The sequence below is a fragment of the Eretmochelys imbricata genome, chromosome 5 (assembly GCF_965152235.1).
Source record: "Eretmochelys imbricata isolate rEreImb1 chromosome 5, rEreImb1.hap1, whole genome shotgun sequence".
NCBI classification, from domain to species: Eukaryota; Metazoa; Chordata; order Testudines; family Cheloniidae; genus Eretmochelys; species Eretmochelys imbricata.
In genome coordinates this window covers 16,463,227-16,485,427 of record NC_135576.1, presented here as the reverse complement: position 1 = coordinate 16,485,427, position 22,201 = coordinate 16,463,227, and the positions used below count along the sequence as shown (strand labels likewise).

General features: G+C 41.9%; 1 protein-coding gene across 4 annotated transcripts in view; it reads right to left on the bottom strand.

Moving 5' to 3' along the window:
- The window catches only part of SKA1 (spindle and kinetochore associated complex subunit 1), a 44,468-nt gene that overhangs the window by 18,489 nt on the left and 3,778 nt on the right, over positions 1–22,201 (bottom strand). For 2 of the 4 annotated variants that reach the window (XM_077816672.1, XM_077816675.1), the window contains exons 2-5: positions 10,117–10,218; positions 6,288–6,412; positions 4,322–4,413; positions 1,253–1,390 (exon numbers count right to left, since the gene is read on the bottom strand). In XM_077816672.1, the coding sequence (XP_077672798.1) occupies positions 1,253–1,390; positions 4,322–4,413; positions 6,288–6,412; positions 10,117–10,204 (443 nt within the window). In that variant the 5' untranslated portion in view covers positions 10,205–10,218. Of the gene's footprint in view, positions 1–1,252; positions 1,391–4,321; positions 4,414–6,287; positions 6,413–6,845; positions 6,928–10,116; positions 10,219–22,201 lie in introns of those variants that run through there. The other 2 variants (XM_077816673.1, XM_077816674.1) reach the window with 2 other exon arrangements.

Genomic DNA, 22,201 nt, shown 5'->3' with positions numbered 1-22,201 from the left:
TTTGGCCAGTGATTCTCTGGAGTCAAGAAGTGCCCTTCTAGCACAAACCGAACACTCAACCAAGACAGATGCACGGACTTCATTGCCACTTATGCCAAGCAGAATCTGAATTTACAGTGCTAGACTCACTTGACTAGGTCTAAAGAGCTTCCCTGGAGAGCAGGGGTGTGAAGTGACCTTTCTGCTTTCACAGCATCAGATTATTCCCATGCTGTATGGGCATCTTTCTCTGTATTTAGAAAAGTTTATTAATTGACAATCTAACGGTAAAACAAAAATAGCCTCGAATGGACTGAAGAAAAAACCACCATGTAAGAGCTGTGGATACCTAGTGTGATCTACACTCACTGCACCGTTAATGCCTAGAAGAAACTGAAAGGCATTTGGAGCTACTCCCCATTTTATACCTTTGGAACGATCTGTAAAGGATGAGTAAGGAGGAGTGAGTGGCCCCAATTGATGCTGCTCACCAGAAGATTTTGAAAGCTCACAGTGCAAGCTCCTTGAAACCACAAGTAGGAGTATGCAGAAGACACTCAAATATGAACTGAGTTTTCTTACTGAAACAGTGGTTTTTAAGAAACAAAGGGGCTTGTCTAGTCAAACAGTTAGTGCACAGCAAGCTGGGTTGTAAATCTACAGTGCATTACCATGCCATATACTAGCTGTCCAAGTGGACCCTGCTACTGTGCACTAACAGTCCCCTAGTGCTCATTGACCTACTCCCGTTTCAAAGCAGAGCGGATCAAAGCACACTAAGAAACTTTTAGTGCATGGTAGCGGGTTCACATGGACAGCTTATACGTGGCATGCTAATGCACTATAGATTTACATCCCAGCTTGCTGTGCACTAACTGCCTGACTAAACAAGCCCAAAAAGTTTCTATAATGAATTTAAACACAATTTTGATACAATTTTAGAGTAAAAGTATGACGGAATATTTCATAAAAATAGAATTTTTTATGAAATAGTGTTGACATTACTATAAATCTAATTTTTGGAAAAAAGCCTTTTTAAGCAAAGAAACTATGAAAAGTTTTGACCAATTCTACTTACTAATCAATATCATTTATGATTCTCAAATACTGCAGCATTGTGGTGATTGGGGTAAACACCATTTCCACTGGAATCTTAAACATTTCATAAAGCATTCCAGTCACTCATTGGTTTTGTAAAAGCTAATTTTTCCAAAACCTAAATTTGGCTCCCATTTGTATCTGGCATCATCTAGGAAAACTCTTGCTTACTTACGCAGGAACACCTTCAAATTCCTGTGCCGTTATTAAAGGGGCTTCTTTAATAAATTTTGGCTCTTTCGCAGGTTTCTTTACACATTCAGGTTCTGCAACTTTACTTTGTTCTTCTGACTTCACAGTTAGTCCCACAGTGCTGTAAAATGAATGAAAATTAAGTATAAAAATAGCTGATAATCAGTAGTTATGAACATACCAACAAGTTACAAGATCTCTACTCACACAAATCTACAATTCCTTTTCTCCCACTGATTGATAGGACAAAATTACTGCGTTTGCAATAATATGTACTTTAATTGACTGTTCATTATACCTCTTCATTTTTCAGTTAGAGAGAGGCTGTTACCAGGCTCAGTTACAAGTTCAACATACCACTGTATTCCACAGAACGTGAGAGGCCTTACTTTTCACCATTTGCTTGTGGCTCAAAAACACGAGCCAGGTTATGCACTTATTGGTCTCGTCATCAGACCCCTTTGAAACACAGGTTCAAAACTTGGTAAGACTGAATCACCCGTTTATCCTGTGATGCAAATAAACTGAACCTCATGCAGCGTACTGCGTAGTTCTCCTGGATGGGATCGGAAAAGCCACAGTTTCTCTGGGTGAACTTTACCAAACCCATGGTACCTTTTAAAAAATCTGCCCCACCAAGCTCCTCAGATCAATATCCTTAGGTAAAATCTGTTTCCCTTCTCCCCAGAGTTGTACTGCATGCCAGTCACTTGGCTGCCTCTGTTCTACACATTCCGGGCAGCAATATGAAGAGAATGCGATTTATGTATTGTTTGCTACGTGCTATGGTATTCTGTGGAATGAAAGTTGCCACGTAAACGTAAAAAAAAAATCATTAAAATAAAGTTGAAGTGTTACATAATGAAAGACTGACTTGCAATTTTGGTCCCAGTGGCTAACAGTATGAGACAGTGGGCAAGCCACAGCACTCTATAATTATGTCCTGACGGTAGCAAAGGAGTGTAATATCAATGCAGCTGATGATCTGGGTTTGATGTCTCATTTAAAAGAAGGCACCTCCACCAGTGCAATGCCCCACCACGAAGATAACCTGTTGGAGTATTAGTTCAGATTGACTGAAGAGGATTAGTGTCACCTGCTGAATTAGCAATTAAATTCTCAAAAACTTTGTTTACACAGGGTTAAGTTTGCCCAGTTCTACCTTTTGCCCTTCCAGAATTTAGACAATGGCTAAACTTAAACCTCTGGAAACCAGGAAACACAAAGTTAAGGCAACACAATCTCATGAAGCTGGCAATAGCCACTGGGAATGGTTCACTAAGGATGGTGCAAAGGTTAAACTACCAAGTGAACTGATGGATTCACCACCTCTTGAGGTCTTCAAATCAAGTCTGGATGCTTTTCTGGAAGATATGCTTTAATCAAACACAGACTCAATACAGGAGTAATTGGATGAAATTCTATGGACTGTGTTATATCAAAGGTCAGACAGGTGATCTAATGGTGCCTTCTGGCCATAAAAATCTATAACAACTTAATAAGTAGACATGATGGACTAAAAGAACATGCCAATTTTGCACTGTGTTCATCAGATTTGAACTGCAACATTTGTCTGCATGGACTCCAGCTTCATTGGGTGTAACTTCATTGAGTGGTGGAGTGATTGACTGGAGCAGCTTTGCAGAGCTGTGACCGTGATATGATGAGATATGCAAGTGCAACTTACGGAATCAAGTATGCCCCATTTCAGTGCTGGATTTTGTAGATTTGTGCACTTCAACTGACACAGAGTATGTTCTTGTCATGGGGATTGTCAGCAGTCTGGTGGCATACATGATAGCGGTCTTTGAAGCTTAATGAGAGGTAAGTGAAGGCAATGTCTCAGACGGAATCTGGTGGGCAAGGCTGAAGGAGTAGAAACATTTAACAAGTCTGGGGTAGTTTGTGTGGAGCAGGTTCAAGGGTTGTATGTAGGTAGCTCCTGTTCACTACATCTGACCTAAACCTGAGTTTTGCCTGAGCAAAGAGAAGATGTTAGACTTTGTCCTACAGTGCTCATATGCAGAGCCTTATGCGGATAAAAAATTTGTATCCACATCTGCTCTGCTATCCACAAACGGGGTCCGTGGATATCCGCAGATTTGCAGGGCACTGCTCATACGCTCTGTCCCCAAAATGTTCTGTAGCATCTGTTAGGGTAGAGTGCTAGTATTTGTGCCACTGGTGTGTTGGGGCATCTCTTAAAAAGGACAGAGTTAAGGTTGCATTATGGGGGTGATGCACACCTTAAACTCTTCATTTCCTGGTTTTCAGAGGTTTAAATTTAGCCACTCTCCATTTTCTGAAAGGGCATGAGGCAGTACTGGGCAACCTTAATTCTGCAGTAACAAAGTTTTGGGGGTATTTCATTTCCCTGGTTTAAAAAAAAAAATAAAAAAATTTATCAGCATCTCCATGTACCATAGCCCAGCTCTTCCCCACCACTGCCTCTGGCTCCTTGTTAATGATTACCCTTTCAGCAGAATGTGAACACCTCCACTTTTCCTGTATCATCCTGTCTCCTGTGTCTATGCCTGCCCCTCACAGCCCAGTTCTCCCTTCTCAGACTTCCTCTCCATGGAGAGACAGATGTCAGCATAGGACCATGGGCTGAGGAATTGGGGAGAGGGTGCAGGAACAGTGGTAAAACCTAAATCAAGTCAGTGCATACATTTTTAGAAGGGAAGGTCTCTGACCCCTTCCTTACAACTCCACTTTTCCTTGCACTGCGACAACAATCCCCTACATTCCCCATTCCCAACTGCTCTGACTTCCCCACCACTGTTTGGACACTGTTCCACCTCTTGCAACATTCCCTCCATCATGCCCTTTGCTTTGACCACTCCCACAACTCTGGTGCTCTGAGCACTGCACAAATACAGTATGTGGTAAGAAGCATTAGCACTCTAGATCTAACAGGAATGCTACTAATATATAGAACTTGACTGAATCGCAAAGATTTGCAGTTAATATCTAGTACTAGGAGCAGAGATATACAGATTTTTACACTGCCAGTGTCATCAGGAAATCTGCCTATTTGAGTAATACGCACCACTTTGGGATTGCTTTGGGCAGATGGGGAGGAATATTTTCACGGAGGTGCTGTGCTTCATTATAGTCCCTCTCAATAGACTCCTGCATTTCCTGAAAAGAAGAATATTGGACTCTTTCAGTATTTTTAGTTACCAAAAATGGGGCAATGGAAATGGTTCTGTTTACTACCTAGATGATGCGAGAATGACCCTTACAAATATGCCTTAATGTGATTAATGAACTTTGCAGTTTCTCCACTATAGACCCACACTCTAACTCCCCAGAAGCAATCAGTGGAGCCTAGAAATTTAACTGCTTTTCATTCTAAATAACTTGAGCCAGAGAAGCTGAGAGTGATCCAGTGGGGGGGAAAAACCTAAAAAGAAGGTGGCCGCTGTAGCAAATAAAACTCTAGTTGCCACTAGCCAGAGAGAGAAGACAGGAAGAATAAAGCTGGCTGCAATTAAGAGTCAAGGAAGGAGTTCCAAGGACATCTCATTAGCATGCAAAAGAAGCCAAACTTCTGAGGTGAGGGCACTAGTGAGGTCACACCCAAAGACAGCTCTGAACATTTAGAATCAATTCTGCTCGTTTGTCATAATTTCATTGTTGTTCCTGACTTTTTATTACTAAGGACAGTTTTATGCAAACAGGAGATTTGTTTCTGAAGCTTTGTCTCTTCCTGCTCTTTATCCCTCAACCTGAAGTTATAATTTTGTGTGACATGATTATTTCCACAGCAACTAATTGCTTTTAGAGAATCATATTCCTACCAACACTGCCAGCAACTCTCTTGTAAATAAGATTTCAGTTTCAATCACTTGATTGACATGACAGGATACCCAAGGGTTGCCAGACTTACTAAACCAATCTCAGGGCATGGGGAAGTATGACAGAAAGGTACAGAAGTTTTACACAATGGATATATTTTACATTACTATCTGGCTCTGATTTGGTGTCAGGCTGCCATTGTCTCTTCACATCCTAAAGTTTTTTTCCTTACATGATTTCACCATTTCCTTTTATAAAGACAGGTTTCAGAGTAGCAGCCTTGTTAGTCTGTATCCGCAAAAAGAAAAGGAGTACTTTTGGCACCTTAGAGACTAAAAAATTTATTTGAGCATAAGCTTTCGTGAGCTGTAGCTCATGAAATCAGATGCATCCGATGAAGTGAGCTGTAGCTCACAAAAGCTTATGCTCAAATAAATTTGTTAGTCTCTAAGGTGCCACAAGTACTCCTTTTCTTTTTTCACCATTTCCTTGTAATTCTCCTGTAATTAAGTTTGACTATCACTGAAATTTAAGGAAAACAATGTGACAGTATTTTCATACTAGAACTATGCTCATTAGAGGAGATATGTAATAAGAGCAACTAAAAAAGGTCCCATTAAAAAGGTCACAGGAGGAGTCACAAACAAGTGAATACTGATGTATGAATTGAGGGCAAAGTGTATACAAATCATTTCATTGTCAGAGCCCAGATAACAGTGCTAGCAAATAGTTGTAAAATGAAAGAATATTCTGGGCAATGACATACAAATGAACACACAACTTGCCATGTTGGCTTCAGAAATCCTGGCTTCAATAACGGTTTGAGCAGATAACATGGACAATTATGGACACACATTTCAGTTCAGGTGCAGATTTCTTCTGCAGGAGAATAAGACTGCATGTGGCTAGCTGTGCCAGGAAGAAAGAAGAGTCTATTTCATAGGCAATATTTCCAGTCTGAGGAGGGAAGAAAGGCCTGAGCCTAAGCCCGTTGGCTCAGGCCCAAAATGCAAAAACAACAGTGATCAATATTTTGTTGTTGCAATGAATGCATTATACTTCTCTGCTCAACTCACTTGCTATAACATTCTCATAACTCAAAGACATACCACCTAACGACCCAGAAAGGAACCATTCTGGACAGGTCTGAAAGATTCCTTTAAAGCTTCCCATTTATATATTGGGATGCTACAAGCAGAACAAAATAAGATTACCTTGAGTGAATTCTTTAGTTTTTCTTGATGCTCAACTTCTATTTCCATTTTATTCAGGAGACCACTGAGGAGAAACATCTCATGCCCTATTTTACAGAGCACAGATTTCAAGGATGGCTCCTGACCTGTCAGATAGAGAGAGAGAGAGCATGCACGTAAAATTTAAAAAAAAAAATCAAAAACAAAAAAACCCACAAGTGTCTGGTTCGCACTATACACATCTCCCATCTCGATCTCCAAAAATTTTCTGCATTCCTTCCCTACTCCCTGAAATTCCATATCATAGTTCCCAACCTTCTGGCAGAGAATGGAAAGCACTGTTCTCTTTGAACAGGGGTTATTATTCTGTGGCCTAAAGTGCTCAGTGCCATCCTAGCAAGGGGGATGAGAGCTGGAAATAGAATGAGTTAGATCTCAGCAAAACATTAAAACGCACTGCAAAATCAATCAATCAATATCTCACACACACATAAACCCGTGTTAAAAGAACACTACTAAAGTTGCAAAGTCAAGCACTCAAAAGTTATGAAATGCCAGAATTAAGGTTGCCTGAGCAACCTGAATTTGGCCCCCTTGGCATATCCATTATGGTCCAGTCTATAATCAGATGATCAGACAGTAGAATCTCAGAGTTACGAAGACCTTGGGAATGGAGGTTGTTTGTAATTCTGAAATGTTCGTAAATCTAAAAAAAAAAACACATTATAGTTGTTCTTTCAAAAGTTTACAACTGAACATTGACTTAATACAGTTTTGAAACTTTACTATGCAGAGAAAAAATGCTGCTTTTAACCATCTTAATTTAAATGAAACAAGCACAGAAAGTTTCCTTACCTTGTCAAGTCTTTTTTTTTTAGTAGTTTACATTTAACACAATACAATATTGTATTTGTTTTTTGCTTTTGTCCCTGCTGCTGCCTGATTGCGTGCTTCCAGTTCCAAATGAGGTTTGTGGCTGACAATTCGTAATTCTGGTGTTCGTAACTCTGAGATTCTACAGTACCATTTTTTCCACAGGACCCCTGCCTCATTCAGCACACAGGACGAATCCGCGCTGGGGACGAATCCAGATTGTGTAGTACAGGAATCTTGTCCCCAGTCTCCTTGTCCAGTTAGTTCTCCTGACTCCTCATCCAATCTGCCTCTCTGCTTTCCACTACTGGCAAACTGCAATTTATCGAAGGCTTAGAATTTGTCCAAATTTGAGCATATTTTCATGGGGATGGCAAAAGACACATCCTTGCCACAAAGGCTGTCCTCCTGCTCCAGAACAGGGGGGCACTAGAGCTATTCAAAGAAAAGTCGGTCTAAAGAGTGTTTGAACATGAGGAAAACAATGTATTTTCCCCTAGCCTTGTTCTCAGATATAGTTGAAATATTTTGCTCTGAAAATTGTCCTAAAAATATCAGCTTGAGGCAGACGCCCCACAGGAAAAATTTCAGCCCAAACAGTTAAAGCTTCTCAGAGTTATAAGCAACTGAAAACAGGGTTTTACTATGGGAAGTGATGGGCAAACTTAATAATAGGCAGTACTACCAGCCCAATCTATAATGTAACTATTTACATAAAGAAAAAAGCCAAACAGTGAGATACAAATTTATCAATTAATAAATGGCTGATATTCCTAAATATAACTACTTATTTTGGTAAATTTTCCCTAGATAAAAGGAAAAGGGCTAGAATCATTATCATCTCCTATTTAAGAACATATTCAAGGCCTCTCTGTTCCAGCTTGGAGTCAGAAAGAATTCTGCTTAACTTCGACTCATGGCCAATTCTATGATACTAAAGAATTAAAGTACTGCACTTTCTCACACTAAAGAAAATAAAGTTCTATGTGAGACTTCCCTTTTTCCCTCTCTCCAGCCCTCCCTGACCTTTCTCAACCTCTAACTCCCACAGGTTCCTTCTCCTCACACTATAGGAAAGCTAAGGTCTTCCCCTCCTAAAAGATAATGGATCCTGGATCCTTCATACCTCTACAGATGTTGCCCAGACTATCTTCTACTCTTCATCTCTGAACTCAGTGAATGCACTGTCTACAACCACTGCCTTGAATTCCTCTCCTCCAACTCCATCCTTGCCCCTCTGGCTTCTGATGTCTCCACTTCACTGAAACTGCTTTCACTAAAGTTTCTAACGATCACTTTATGGCCACATTTCACCTCACCTCCAACATCTAGGATGGTGGAAAAACTAGTTTGACAGAGAGAGGTCAGATTTCTATCCATATACCTGTACTGTTTAAGGATGCTGGGGTTTTTTTTTGCTTTCTGTAACCATATGCAGTATTAACATTTTAAAAAAAACCCACAGCAATAGAACTGCCCCTTCTGTTCAAAGTTTGACAGAGAAGCCAAGGACTTATCATGCACAGACAATTACTTACTCTTTTATGCCTACAGGTGATCTCCTGGGGGTTAGAGTAGATGCATTTTAGGTGGGGCAGTATGGGAAAGCTTACTGTGCCACTGGCCATGCTGTATCTGTTCTGTGGATAAACCATCAGTCTAAAAGGCTGTCAGACTAGATCCATTCACTTGCCCAGGTTCTGTTTGGTATCCCCTGTAGTTCCCTGTTATTGTTCCTTTGATTCCACACTCTTGCCCTGCCTTTTTCTGGTTGTCCTCCATATTTTGTCATCTTCTGTGTCTATTAAGCTCCTCTCATCTACTCAGAGAGCCCCAGCCCCTTCAGGTAGGTAAAGGAGACTGGCATGTTACACAAACACTAAATTCTTGCATTTTTCACAGAGAAACATGCAATTTGGTCTCATGTAGGAGCTTGGTTGGTTTCCTCAGATTTACACAGTACATTTCCAAAAGAGAACACAGCTTTGGCAAGAAGATCAGTGTAGTGGGGTCGTTGCCCCACTCCATGAGAAAAAGGGCTAGAACAAGCCACAGAGGCTGCGCAGACCAGCAGCCAATCAGCTAGGGCCTGTGGAGAGCCAATCAGGCCAAAGGGAGAGGCAGCCAATCAGGGCCAGGCTGGGTCCTATATAAAGGCTGTCTGGCAAAGGAGAGGGCAATCTCTCCCTGACTAGCAAGGGAGGAGGACTGGCCCCTGAGGTAAGGAGATAGCACCTTGGACAGAGCACTGCTGGGCAGGCTCGGGTGTAGTGGAGGAGAGCTCCAGCCCAGTTACCTGCCAGGCTGCGACCCCTGCTAAAGAGGGTCGAGAAGGTGCATAGGGCCAACGGGGAAGTGGCCCAGGGAAGATAGGCGGACAAGAGGGGAGCGAAGGAGGGCAGAGAGGCTGCTGCTAGAGGGTCCCTGGGTCGGGACCCAGAGTAGCGGGTGGGCCTGGATTCCCCCCTTCCCCTCCTTGCATTGCACCTGGCCACAGAGGAGTGTGGCTGAGACAGATTGCAACTTGTCCCTGAGGTGAGGGGCTAGACTTTGGGGTTGTGGTTGGCAACTGAGGCAGGTGCAAGATGAAGGACTATCGTTATCTCCCCCAAGAAGGGGGTGAGAACAGAGTACGGGGCACTGCTGGAGGGCAGTGTCCTAAAGGGAATGCTGCTGAGCAGGAAGCAACGTGGGTCCCAAACCAGCAGAGCAGACAACGGGCGAGACACCACGCACAGAGGGCACTGCTCAGCTGACTAGCTAATTACCAGAGCAACCAGCAGGAGGTGCCAGCGGTGGTGAATCGTGACCCTGTTGCATCAACAAAAATTATTCCACAGTTGTACATAATAGTAAAATATCATCTTGAGATGAGCATTTAGATCTTCAATTCTTGATGGAAAATCCTTTACTAAATATAATTCACATACCCAGATACACTCCCCGGAATATAAAAACACGTACTGAGCTCTCTTACCCATGTTTCTTAACTGAAGAGTCTTTTTGATAGTTGAAATCTTCGTGTTGATGTGAGAGCATAAATCTTCCAAATCTGAAGAGGCCATATTACACTACTGCTCTACAAACCAAAAAAAAACCCATTGGTACATTTAAGATATCCACATTATAAGTACAAGGTTTTTTGATGGACTTTGTGCTGTGTATGGCCTCAAGTACAACCGGCTGACCCCTCCATGCACAATGACAGTGGACAGCAATCGACAAAAGGGATATACTTAACCGGTGGTCAGAACATTTCAATTCGCTTCCTAATCACCCTTCCATATTTCTGAGGAAGCAATTAATGCTCTTCAAGAACACTGACTAAAAGAATTTGCATTAGCCACTATCTTGTATAAGACCATAACAGCAATCAAGCAGATGTCACAAGGAAAAACACCTGGAATGGATGGCATTCCAGCAGAGATCTATAAGCAGGGTAGCTACCATACTACAAGGCACCTCACATTGCTCTTCTGCATTACCTGGGAGCAGAAGTCAGTGCCAGACGGTTTCAAGGATGCCAACGTTGTCTACCTCTATAACACTAGTTCTCAACAGGGTGGATTTGATTTAAATCACTAGTCAGGAAGACTATTTAATCATGGACTTCTACATAAAAGTGCATTCTTGTTGGTTGGTATAACCTTAATACATATTCTTCACAACTCAGATGTAGGTTTCATTTTTAGAAAGTACACACTATACATTTTTAAAGTGACTTATTTTGAAAACTTTTCAGATTAGTTTTACAGCTATATCAGAAAATGAATGATTGTTTGGTTATTTCATTTACCAAAGGTAATTGAAGCAGATATTTATGAAGTCATTGTGAACTATCATTAATATTTGGAGGATTTTCTTGCTATGCTGTATTAGGAGGAGGAGATCACCAGACAAACATTTAAATAGTTTTATTTAACTATTTCTCATCTCTATATATTATTTATTAATTTTAAAACATTTTTGCTGTTAACAAGCATGTTATCTCTGGGGACACAAATCCAGTTTGAGATCTGTAAAACTAAGCATCTGTCAAGGTTCATTCTGAACTCTGCGGTACAGATGTGGGGAGAATGACCCCCTAAGCTTATTTCTACCAGCTTAGGCATGAAAGACCCCCTAAGCTTATTTCTACCAGCTTAGGTTAAAAACTTCCCCAAGGCACAAATCCTTCCTTGTCCTTAGATGGGTACTGCTGCCACCACCAAGTGAGTTAGACAAAGATTCAGGAAAAGGACCACTTGGAGTTCCTGTTCCCCTAAAATATCCTCCCAAGCCCCTTCACCCCCTTTCCTGGGGAGGCTTGAGAGTAATCTACCAACCAAATAGGTAAACCAGGTGAGCACAGACCACACCCTTGGTTTTTAGTGTCCTAAAAAACAATCAGATTCTTAAAAAAACAGAACTTTATAATAAAGAAAAAAAAGTAAAGAAGCACCTCTGTAAAATCAGGATGGAAGGTAATTTTACAGGGTAATATTTAAAACACAGAGGATTCCCCTCTAGGCAAAACTTCAAAGCTACAAAAAACAGGGATAAAGCTCCCTCTTAGTACAGAGAAAATTCACAAGCTAAAACAAGAGATACTCTAATGCATTTCATTGCTATTACTTACTATTTCTGTAGGTTTAGATATATCATTCAGTAGGAGCTGGATTACTTGCTTCGTCTCTCTCTGTCTCCAAAGAGCACCCCAAAGTCCAAAACAAAAACCTTTCCCCACAGATTTAAAAGTATCTTCTCCCCTTATTGGTCCTTTTGGTCAGGTGCCAACCAGGTTATCTGATCTTCTTAACCCTTTACAGGTAAAGGAGGAATTTTATGCTACCTGTAGCTGTATGTTTATGACCGCATCACTGATATCTTCTAGACCAGGGGTGAGCAAACTATGGCCTAGGGGTCGCATCTGTCCCTCCAGATGTTTTAATCTGGCCCTTGAGCTCCCGCCAGGGAGTGGGGTGTGGGGCTTGCCCCACTCCGTGTGACTCCTAGAAGCAGCAGCAGCATGTCCCCCCTCTGGCTCCTACACGTAGGGGCAGCCAGGGGGCTCTGCATGCTGCCCCCGCCCCAGGCGCTGCCCCCAAAGCTTCCATTAGCCAGGAAGACTTCTCCATGTTCTCCCAATGAGAGCTACAGGGTGGTGCCTGTGGATGGGGAAGTGTGCAGAGCTGCCTGGCCACGCCTCCGCATAGGAGCTGGAGAAGGGACATGTTGCGGCTTCTGGGAGCTGCTTGAGGTAAGCACCTCGTGGAGCCTACACCCCTGACCGCCTCCCGCACCCCAACCCCTCCATCCCAGCCCAGAGCACCCTCCTTCACCCCCAACGCCTCATCCCCAGCCCCCCCTAAAGCCTGCACCCCCAGCCCCTAATTTGGGCCCTCACCCCATCCTGCACCCCAACCCCTAATTTCATGAGGGTTCATGGCCCGCCATACAATTTCCATACCCAGATGTGGACCTCGGGCCAAAATGTTTGCCCACCCCTGTTCTAGACTGAGCACTGATAGAAAGATTAACCTAAATCTATACAGAAGTCCCTGGAATCCCATAAGATTGGGTCCCTAATCCATGAACTATTGGAACTCATTTACAAAACTTAAACACTACATGAATATATTGTCTCATACTATAGAATTAGAATTTATAATCCCTATTCCATGATGAGATATCTTTGAGCTATAATGTATATCTATCTTTAATCGGATTTTTTTTTTGATAAAATGCTTTGAGGGAAAAAAGCAATTTAAATTTTTTTAAAAAAACTTTAAAAAATCATTGATTTTTATCCATTTTGGTTCTCAATCTATTTACCATTGTAGGCCACATATGCAGCTCTCTGTGTTGTATGGACCTCATCCACACAATATATATACTACCTGTATGGCCCTGAGGATGTCACATGGGCCACAGCTGTGTGCTGATTGGGCCACAAGTGGCCCGTGGGCTGAGAACCACTGCTCTATAAAAGATAAGACGCTAGGACAACTCTCTGTTGCTGGGAAAATTCTTGCACAGGTCATTTTGGATAGACTTAACACCTATCTTGTGGAAACCGTCCTCCCACATTCTCAATGTGGATTTCAGTCTGGAAGGAGCACCATAGACGTGATCTTCACAGCCCCTCGGCTTCAGGAAAAATGCTGGGAGCAGAACCGTGGCCTTTATATGGTGTTCATTGACTAAACTAAAGCTTTTGACTCTAAGTTTTGAGAGACTCTGAAAACTTCTGTTCATCTTTGGAGGTCTTGCAAAGTTTATTTCTTTCATTCAGTCCTTCCATGATGAGACGATGGCTGGAGATATGGAAAATGGTGAGATATCAAACCCCTTCTTAGTGCCCAATGACCTCAAACAAGGTTGCATGCGAGTTCCACACCCCTTTCCAACCCTTTTTTTCACAATGCCTATAGATGTATTTCATCACATTGACAGTATTTATCCAGTTCCACACTGATGGGAAGCTATTCAAATCTGCAACGCTTCTGTGCTCGCACGACAATGGAATATTTACTAATTAAGGAGCTTTTATTTGCTGATGACTGTGCATTGCTTGCTCACTAAACTGATGACATTCAAGTTATAACCGATCACTTTGCTTGTGTAATCGATCATTTCAGTTTCACAATCAGCCTAAAAAGAAACTGAAGTACTGTACCAACCTGTGCCAAGGGGATGCTCATACCTACCTTAAGATCAACAAAGCTCCTCTCAAGTTCATGGAGAAGTTTTGCTACCAAGGTAATATGCTGTCACAGAATGCCACAATTGATGAGGAGATTACCTATCCCATTGTAACCGTGCCTTTGTGGGTCACAACTGAGAATACCAAATTCAGGACAAACTGCTGAGAGAAAGGGCAGCTACTCCAAAACTGATGTAGATTCTCCTATAAAATATACCAAACCAGCAACAAAAGTAAACTTCTGTTTCTCCACACTGACTAACAAGAAGTCAGAAAAGCAGTTTTCTTAGATATTCCAGTCCTTTTATCACCACCAAAACCACTAGACTTAAAGATGAGGGGTTCTTTAAAACCAATTTCATCAAAAGAAAGGTTCTTCTGAGTCAAAAGGACCAGTCACACACCCAGGTCAATATATAACTCAGATCTGACCCAGTAATAATGCTGTTGCCAATCCTTTAGTATCTGAAAATCTAAAGGTTTACTGATAGAAAAGAATTAAAATTGGTTAAAAGAATCAAATACATATAATAACTGCAAAGTTCTTGGTTCAGGCTTGTAGCAGTGATGGAATAAACTGCTGGTTTAAGTCAAGTCTCTCATTGCTTCCAAATCATTGGAAAGTCTTCAGTCCCTTGGTTAGAATGCTCCCATTAGCGTAAGTTCATAGCCCAGAGGTTTGACCAGGAAAGAGGAAAAATTGAGATGTTTCCAGCATCTTTTATAGCTTCTGCCATGTGGAGGGAAATCCATCGTTTCAAACAATGCCCTCAGCACAGTTAGTGGAAAATTACAGGTAGCAAGATGGTGTTTGGAGTCACATGGACAAGTCACATGTCCATGCCTGATTTTGCTTAGTCACAGCAGGAAAGTCCATGAAGTGTATATTGGGGTCTCCCATGATCTATTGTGAGTTAAGTGTTCCTTGATGAGCCACTTAATTTGAATAGTCCCTTCAAGATGTGCAGGCTAAATACCTGGTGGGTGTTACCCCAGGAGCAAACATATTTGAAATACAGGTAGAGCGCCAATGCCCATAACTTCAAATACAAAAATGATACATGCATACAAAGAGCATAATCATCTTCAGCAAATCATAACCTTTCCATAAACACCTTGCTTGACATGATTTGTACAAGATTTGTTGCAATTATATAACAGTAATAGCAACAATGATCTACATGGTCATATTTAATCAGTCACACACACATCCAAGGCCAGCTCCATGTCTGGAATGCTGTCACACCACCGATGGAATGATAGGGGTATCAAAATAAGCACGAAGCTAAATTTCTATTCTTTTTCCAACTCTTCTTGTTGTGAGATGTGGACAACATATCACAGGTTCATATGTGCTGTCTTTGGTCTGTTTGCAAGGTCAAATGGTGGGACAAGATTTCCAGTACCAAAATTCTTAATGTTGTTGGATATCTAGCATTCAAAGCATGCTCATAAAAGTTCAGCTGCGTTGGTCCGGGCATCTTGTTCATGTGGTCAATTCGAGCACACACAAGGCCATATTTATGGTCCGCTAAAGCCAGGCACCCATTTTCATAGTGGCCAGTACAAACAATATAAAGTATCAGGGGGTAGCAGTGTTAGTCTGTATCCACAAAAACAACAAGGAGTCCAGTGGCACCTTAAAGACTAACAGATTTATTTGCGCATAAGCTTTCGTGGGTAAAACACCACTTCAGATGCATGGATTGAAAATTACAGATGCAGGCATTATATAATGACACATGAAGGGAAGGGAGTTACCTCACAAGTGGAGAACCAGTGAGAACTTGTGTAACTTCTGTAATTTTCACTCCATGCATCTGAAGAAATGGTGTTTCACTGGTTCTCCACTTGTAAGGTAACTCCCTTCCCTTCATGTGTCATTATATAATGCCTCCATCTGTAATTTTCACTCCATGTATCTGAAGAAGTGGTGTTTTACCCACAAAAGCTTATGCCCAAACAATATAAAAACACACTGAAGTCAAACTTGAAAGCATGTCTGGCTCACCCCAGCAACTGGGAGGCAACAGCCCATGACAGGGCAAGGTGGCAGAAGATGTGTCATGTCACCACTAACTGCTCTGAAGCAAGGCACATTAACACTATGTGAAAAAACATGAACAGCACAAAACAAGTATGCTACAGACTGCAATGGTCATGGACAGTCTTGTCTGTCCCACATATAACCGTGTTTCCAGTTCTCACATTGGTCTGACCTCACATATACATATTCACCAATGGCATTTGCTGAATCCTCATATGTTAACATCAACATGAACTCCAACACAAGTACTAGTTATGCAAATAGAATTTAAAATGTACACTGCTTAGACAAAAAGTGAAAGGAATTTCACCTAGTTTTTCCTGAAGCAGCAGACATAGTAAACACTATTTAGCTGAGCAAACTGAAAGCAGGGCAGGGAGTATACTGAGGTAGATGGTAAACTAGAGAAATCTGTGTGCTTGAACTCTAAAGATAAAATACTAGTATTAGTCCTTAGATTTATGGGACTGTATTGGCTCCCTCTAGTGGTTAACTAGAACTGCAAATTACGGGTTTGGTGTGGTTGGTTTTATAACACACACACTAATGCAGGGGTTCTCAAACTGGGGGTCGGGACCCCTCAGGGGGTCGTGAGGTTATTACATGGGGGGTCGCAAGCTGTCAGCCTCCACCCCAAATCCTCCTTTGCCTCCAGCATTTATAATGGTGTTAATAAATTAAAAACACTTTTTAATATATTTAGGGGGATCGCACTCAGAGGCTTGCTATGTGTACAGGATCACCAGTACAAAAGTTTAAGAACCACTGCACTAGTGCATAGGTTGGCCAAACATGCATGATACTTGGCAGAGCTACTCATATTATGCTCACACATTTGAAAAGTCTTTCACATATTGCCACAGAATTGGTAAAATGTCACACTCATATAAGAGACAGCTTATTTAAGAAAATTCAGATGGAAAAATCTTAGACCCTAGATTCCCAGTCAAAAAACTTAGAGGAGTTAAACTTGTAAATATGTATAAGGGGAAAAAAAAATTTTCAATAAAATCACTTGGGGTTTAAGAAACACAAATGCTTGAAAGCCAGGATTCATTGTGTGTGCGTGGGGGGGCTTCCTAAAGCATAATGGATAGCATGCACATGTTGGAACTCTGCAGTTTTAAAAATGTATATATCAACCACTTTTAATAACTACAAAATTTCCCTACTTATCCTTCAAGTAGCCAAAGGCACTACTCCTCACCAAGGATGACAACACACATACACAAATTTTGAGTTTCTAGGCTAAACTATTTTGTATATTACAAGTCAAAAATTATTTCTCCAAACTTGTTCATCTTTTTAAACCCACATCTCTCAAACGCACTGCCCAATTTACCTCGAACTTTCCTGGGGGTGGGAGGGGAGAGGGGAAAAATCTATCCTGCCATAAAAATCAAACGTGAAATTTCAGGTAGATTGGTTATGATTAAGCCAAAGAAACAAAGGGAATTGGTGAAAGTGGCAGAAAAATCTATAGTGTAGACATGGCCTTTGGATTTACTGACTCAGTCTTATGGTCAGTCTGTTCAAACGCAGTGATCTATTCTGACACACCAAAACCCTATTTAAAAGAGAGGAAGCAGCTGCCAGAGTATTTACAATGAGGGGCCCTGAACTTTGGAATTCACATCTCCCCTTGATCCAGAGGATCCCAATTCTGTCAATCTTCATGGCACACCACTATGCTCACTGTCTCCCTCGGGTTTTTAGCTAGGGAGTGGTGTGCTTAAGACTGGGATGTCTCAAAAACTGGCATTTACATAGACTGCTGAAAGGATTAAAACTCTGAAAATATATTTAGAATAAAATTAGAAGACCAACTGATTTATTACGGATACAGACACAATGCAAGGTATACAAAAGAATAGTTACTCCTATGCAACTAAATCTCTCCCCATGAGTATCTGGGATGTACTGCTAATTACACCTAGTTATTTCTATTGGACTTGCTTCCTGTTTCCTTACAAAACCTTTTACTATATATTCATTCTTGCTGACACTGAATATGCAATCATTCCTAGAATATATATTCTTAATGAATGCCTATTTATTCTGCCTCAAATCCCATATGCTCTTCTTAGCCTTTCGAATGCCACAGTCAAAACGGCCAACTTTTCACATATTAAAGCGATGAGTGGTGTTTGTGAATTAAGATTAGGGCCAAATCACACTGTATTTCTTCAGATTAAACTTCCGCTGAAGACACATGGGGGCCCTAAATAAAAATTACCTTTGGAAGTGATCCAAGGTTTATTTTCCACACCTAGACTTATTAGGATGATGATCCTAATAAGATTCAGAATGCACCTGGCTCCTCTGTCAGTGTCCCATACTTGTTCCCGGTTCTAGCAGCATTGAGCCCATTGACATCACACTGTGTCAAGTCTTTTTTTTTTTTTTTTAAAGTTGTCATTTTAACGTCTACTGTAGTCAAGACAGTTAGGGCTATATGCTATGTTCTCAACCTACCCCAAAGCTCCCAGTTTTAGACAGTCAAGTAACTCTTAAGTGGACCTTCGTACTTAAATAGCTAAATGCTTTCCTAAGTTAGTACAATATTTTTTTTCCTCTAACTTCTTTCACAGGATTGTAGAAATGTAGGGCTGGAAGAGACTTCAAGTGGTCATTTAGTCCAGTCCCCTGTGCCGAGGAGGCAGGATTAAGCAGACCTAGACCATCTCTGACAGATGTTTGTCTTTCAGTTTATAGCAATCATAGTCCAGGTCTAAACTACGAACTTTGGTTCACACAAGTGCCCATGAACAGAAAGTAGTGACATCAGTGACTATCCAATTTCCTTAGGGCACTGAGGACGTTGCTCATTTTCTTGTTTCTCCTCCATCTGGCTGCAGAGCTTTATGGCCTGTCAGTGTTCCAAGCTGCTACTGTTCTCCTCACCTGCGACCCCCTTCCCTCTTCCTCCTCGCTGCCTTGCACGCTTGCTCTGTCCGTACTTCCACTGGAGAAGGAAAACGAGAGAGGGAAGCCAGCAAGCACAGCAGATGATTTCCTGTCTCCCTTCTCTCTGTTACACACAGATTGTTCAAGACCAGGTGTGATATTCTCCAGGCGGCCAGCTGGGATCCTGTTGCCTGCCAGAGAGTCTGCTCTTTGGCACAGGATACGTAACAGAGGGGTCACTTAGTAGGATGAGAAAGCATGGAGCTGTAGGTGAGTCCTGACTTCATTTCTTAAGTTACCTAGACCCCCCATGAAACAAAGGAACAAAGACTGAAATAAAAAGCCCCTCACAAAGGTATTGTCTCATCCAGTCCTTCGGAGCCTTGGAACCATGTTTGTAACAGAAGCAACCATTGAAAACAAAAAAGAAATGTTCCTTTTCTATAGTTTTTAGAGCTTATGGCTGAAAAGAAAATAGAAGATTGTCTCTCTTTCCACCTCTCCATATCATCAGTAGCTGAGTCAGAAGAAAAAAAAATGTTCAAGTTATGGGTTGCAGCCAACACGAAACATTCAAGTCGATCATTTCTCTATATACATTACAGGTAAGACATGGCCCTGCCTGCTGGGACTCTCCCTTTCTCCGATGAGGCTGCTGTTCTGATCCGCTTTTCCACCGAGTACATTGAGATGTAATAGTCTTTGCTTCCAACTGCCAGGTGAGGCCAACGAGGATGGAAAGCCAGCCAGCTGATGGCTCCGACTCTCTATCCCATAAATCCATCATAATATTTGATATTGTTGATCTGTGCTCCATTCCCATTATAGATACATACATACAGCCCCCAAACTTTGTTTGCATACTTTGTATGCGTACTTGGCTGCTTGCATCGGCACTGCGCATACCCTCCAGGAGTACTTATGCCAATGCAAAGTGTGGTGCACAATGGGTAAGTATTCCCGTGTGCCATCCAGGGTGATGCCTTTTGGAAAATGTTCACAATATGTTGTGGGATAGAAATGATTCACTTAAAGATCTATAGAGAAGCTAGGAGTCAAGTTCCAAGCATGTACCTTTCTCCATCCCATAATCCCATCCATATCCCATAATTTTCATGCCTTTTTCAAAAATTCCACAAACCCATGTGGCATTTTTCAGCATCTGCCATCTCTGGGTACCTTGCCCCAGGGTACATCAACAAAGGACTACTTTTCTATGGTCATACAAATACTGGTGGATCACCCGGAACACTTCACTGACATCAGCGTGGGCTAGTCACAGTTACCTTTAAGGTAACAAAAATTGCTTAGAAAGCTGCCAGCATAATGTTCTTTCCCCATTGGCAGATCATCACTAGCGATATGGAAATTCACTCAGTGATTCTGGGGGACCTAGCCTAACCCTGGCTCTCCTGGCTCACAGAACCATACGCCAGCCACCTTAACACACCAAGGAAAGATTCAGCTACCTGCTCAGCAGGTGCAGAATGACTGTTGAATGTGCTTTGGGTAAATTGAAAAGATTTGGATCTCAATGAGAAAAATATCCCAATTGCTGTAGCTGCCTGTTGTGTAATGCATAACATGTGTGAGGAAAAGGGGGGAAAAAGCTGCCCCCAAGGTAGAGGTGGAGCAGCTGCCTGCTGACTGTGAACAGCCAGACACAGCAGTCATTAAAGGAGCTCAGCATGGCATTACATGATTGACAGAAGCTTTGAAAGAGCAATTGAATGGTCAGGCACAGTAGTGTTCTGTGCTGGACTGATCTCTGGGCCTGGAGCTTTGGGTGTTGCTAGGAATTGTTTAGCATTTGCTGAATTTATAAAATGCAACTGGATGTGTTCCTGAACCTATGAGTTATGGGGTGCTTTCTGTGCATTTACAAGTACTGTGTGCTGTCATCACTGCTATGCATTCTGCAATGTCCATTGTGAACTAAACAGTTTTATTCTCCAAAAATAGATATGTATTGAGTGGCAAAAATAGTGCAAAAGAAATGTGCAAAAAACAACAAACAATGCAATACAAACTTAAATTAACAGAATGAGACTATGAAATAGGAGAGGAAGCAAACATTTCTGTCCATTTCAGTGCAAAAAATGTAATTCATTGTGGCTATGCATACAGCCTCCGTAGTTCTTATAGGTGAGAGTATGGGAAGCTGTGATTTTCCTTGCTGTCCCACAGTGTGAACTGATGGGGTAGTGATGCACCCCATGATGTCATGAGATGGGGGGGCGGGTGTATGGGTAGGGAGCAACAACCATGGAGTTCTCCAAAGACTGCAAAGAGTGGGGAGTCTGGGATGTTTGGACCTATAGGTCAACTAGAGTCTGCAACATTTGTGTTCTCTACCTGAGAAAATCCATTATGCCCTGGTGCATCGTCTCATTTTTCTACGCCTTCTTCCTGTCTGTTTTTTACCTCTCCATGTCTACCATTTTGGCACTATAGTCCCTTTGTTCATGGTCTGATGCAGCACTTGCTTGCAGGCTCTCACTGAACATGTCCTCCCTACTCTTCTTTCTTCTCCTCATCAGAGTCAGGTATTCTGCAGGTGTGGAGAGAGCATCTCTCAAGGCTGCAATAGCAGCAGCTGCTGATAAAAAGCAGACAGAAGTATCATTGGATTTACAGTCACAATGGAAAGGGAAGTTTCAAAACTCCCTTATCTTATTCCCCCACAAAAATTTTTAATAAGGCGTGTCGACACTTCAGCTTTGGAGCACCTCTGCACAGCAGTGCTCTCCAGCCCCAGCCATAGTGAGTATGGCTGGCCAAGGGCAAGGAATTTCAGTTACATGAAACAATAAAAGTTTGGTCCCTTTTCCATGGGCACTAGTATAGGGCAGTGACACTGAATACTGGTACCATTTTCCACAGGCTGTGGTGTTTTTAGCTGATATGTAACTCCTGAGGGTAACAAAGGTATACATAACACAGCTGCTGCTGGGGTCCCAAACCTGCCCAGAGCCATATGCTGCTAGCCTGTTTACTGCAATGGTGCCAGGTGAACTCATCGCGGAGTGGCATGGGAAAGCATCATACCACAAAGGAAGAAATAAGATAGCCTTCGCTAGAAACCTTAGAGAATGAACTGCAGCGCACCAACATGAAAGTTTCATCAAGATAGCCCAGGAGGAGTCAAGAGACATCTCTATATTCATAAACAAACTGCTCTGAACCCCTAACCCCCACTTAACCCAACAGGGTCATGAAAAGCAGATGCCAACCCTACCTCCATTTGTTGTACCACTACCTCCTCTTGTAGGAGTAAGACAGTAAAAAGTCCATACCTGTGTCTGGTTAAATTTGGGATGGGATGGGCACCATCTTTAAATTTAAATATTGTAAGAAAAAATGCATGCATACACTTACCTATGGTCCCTTTCCCTACATCGGGGTAATCCATGCTTGGCTAGG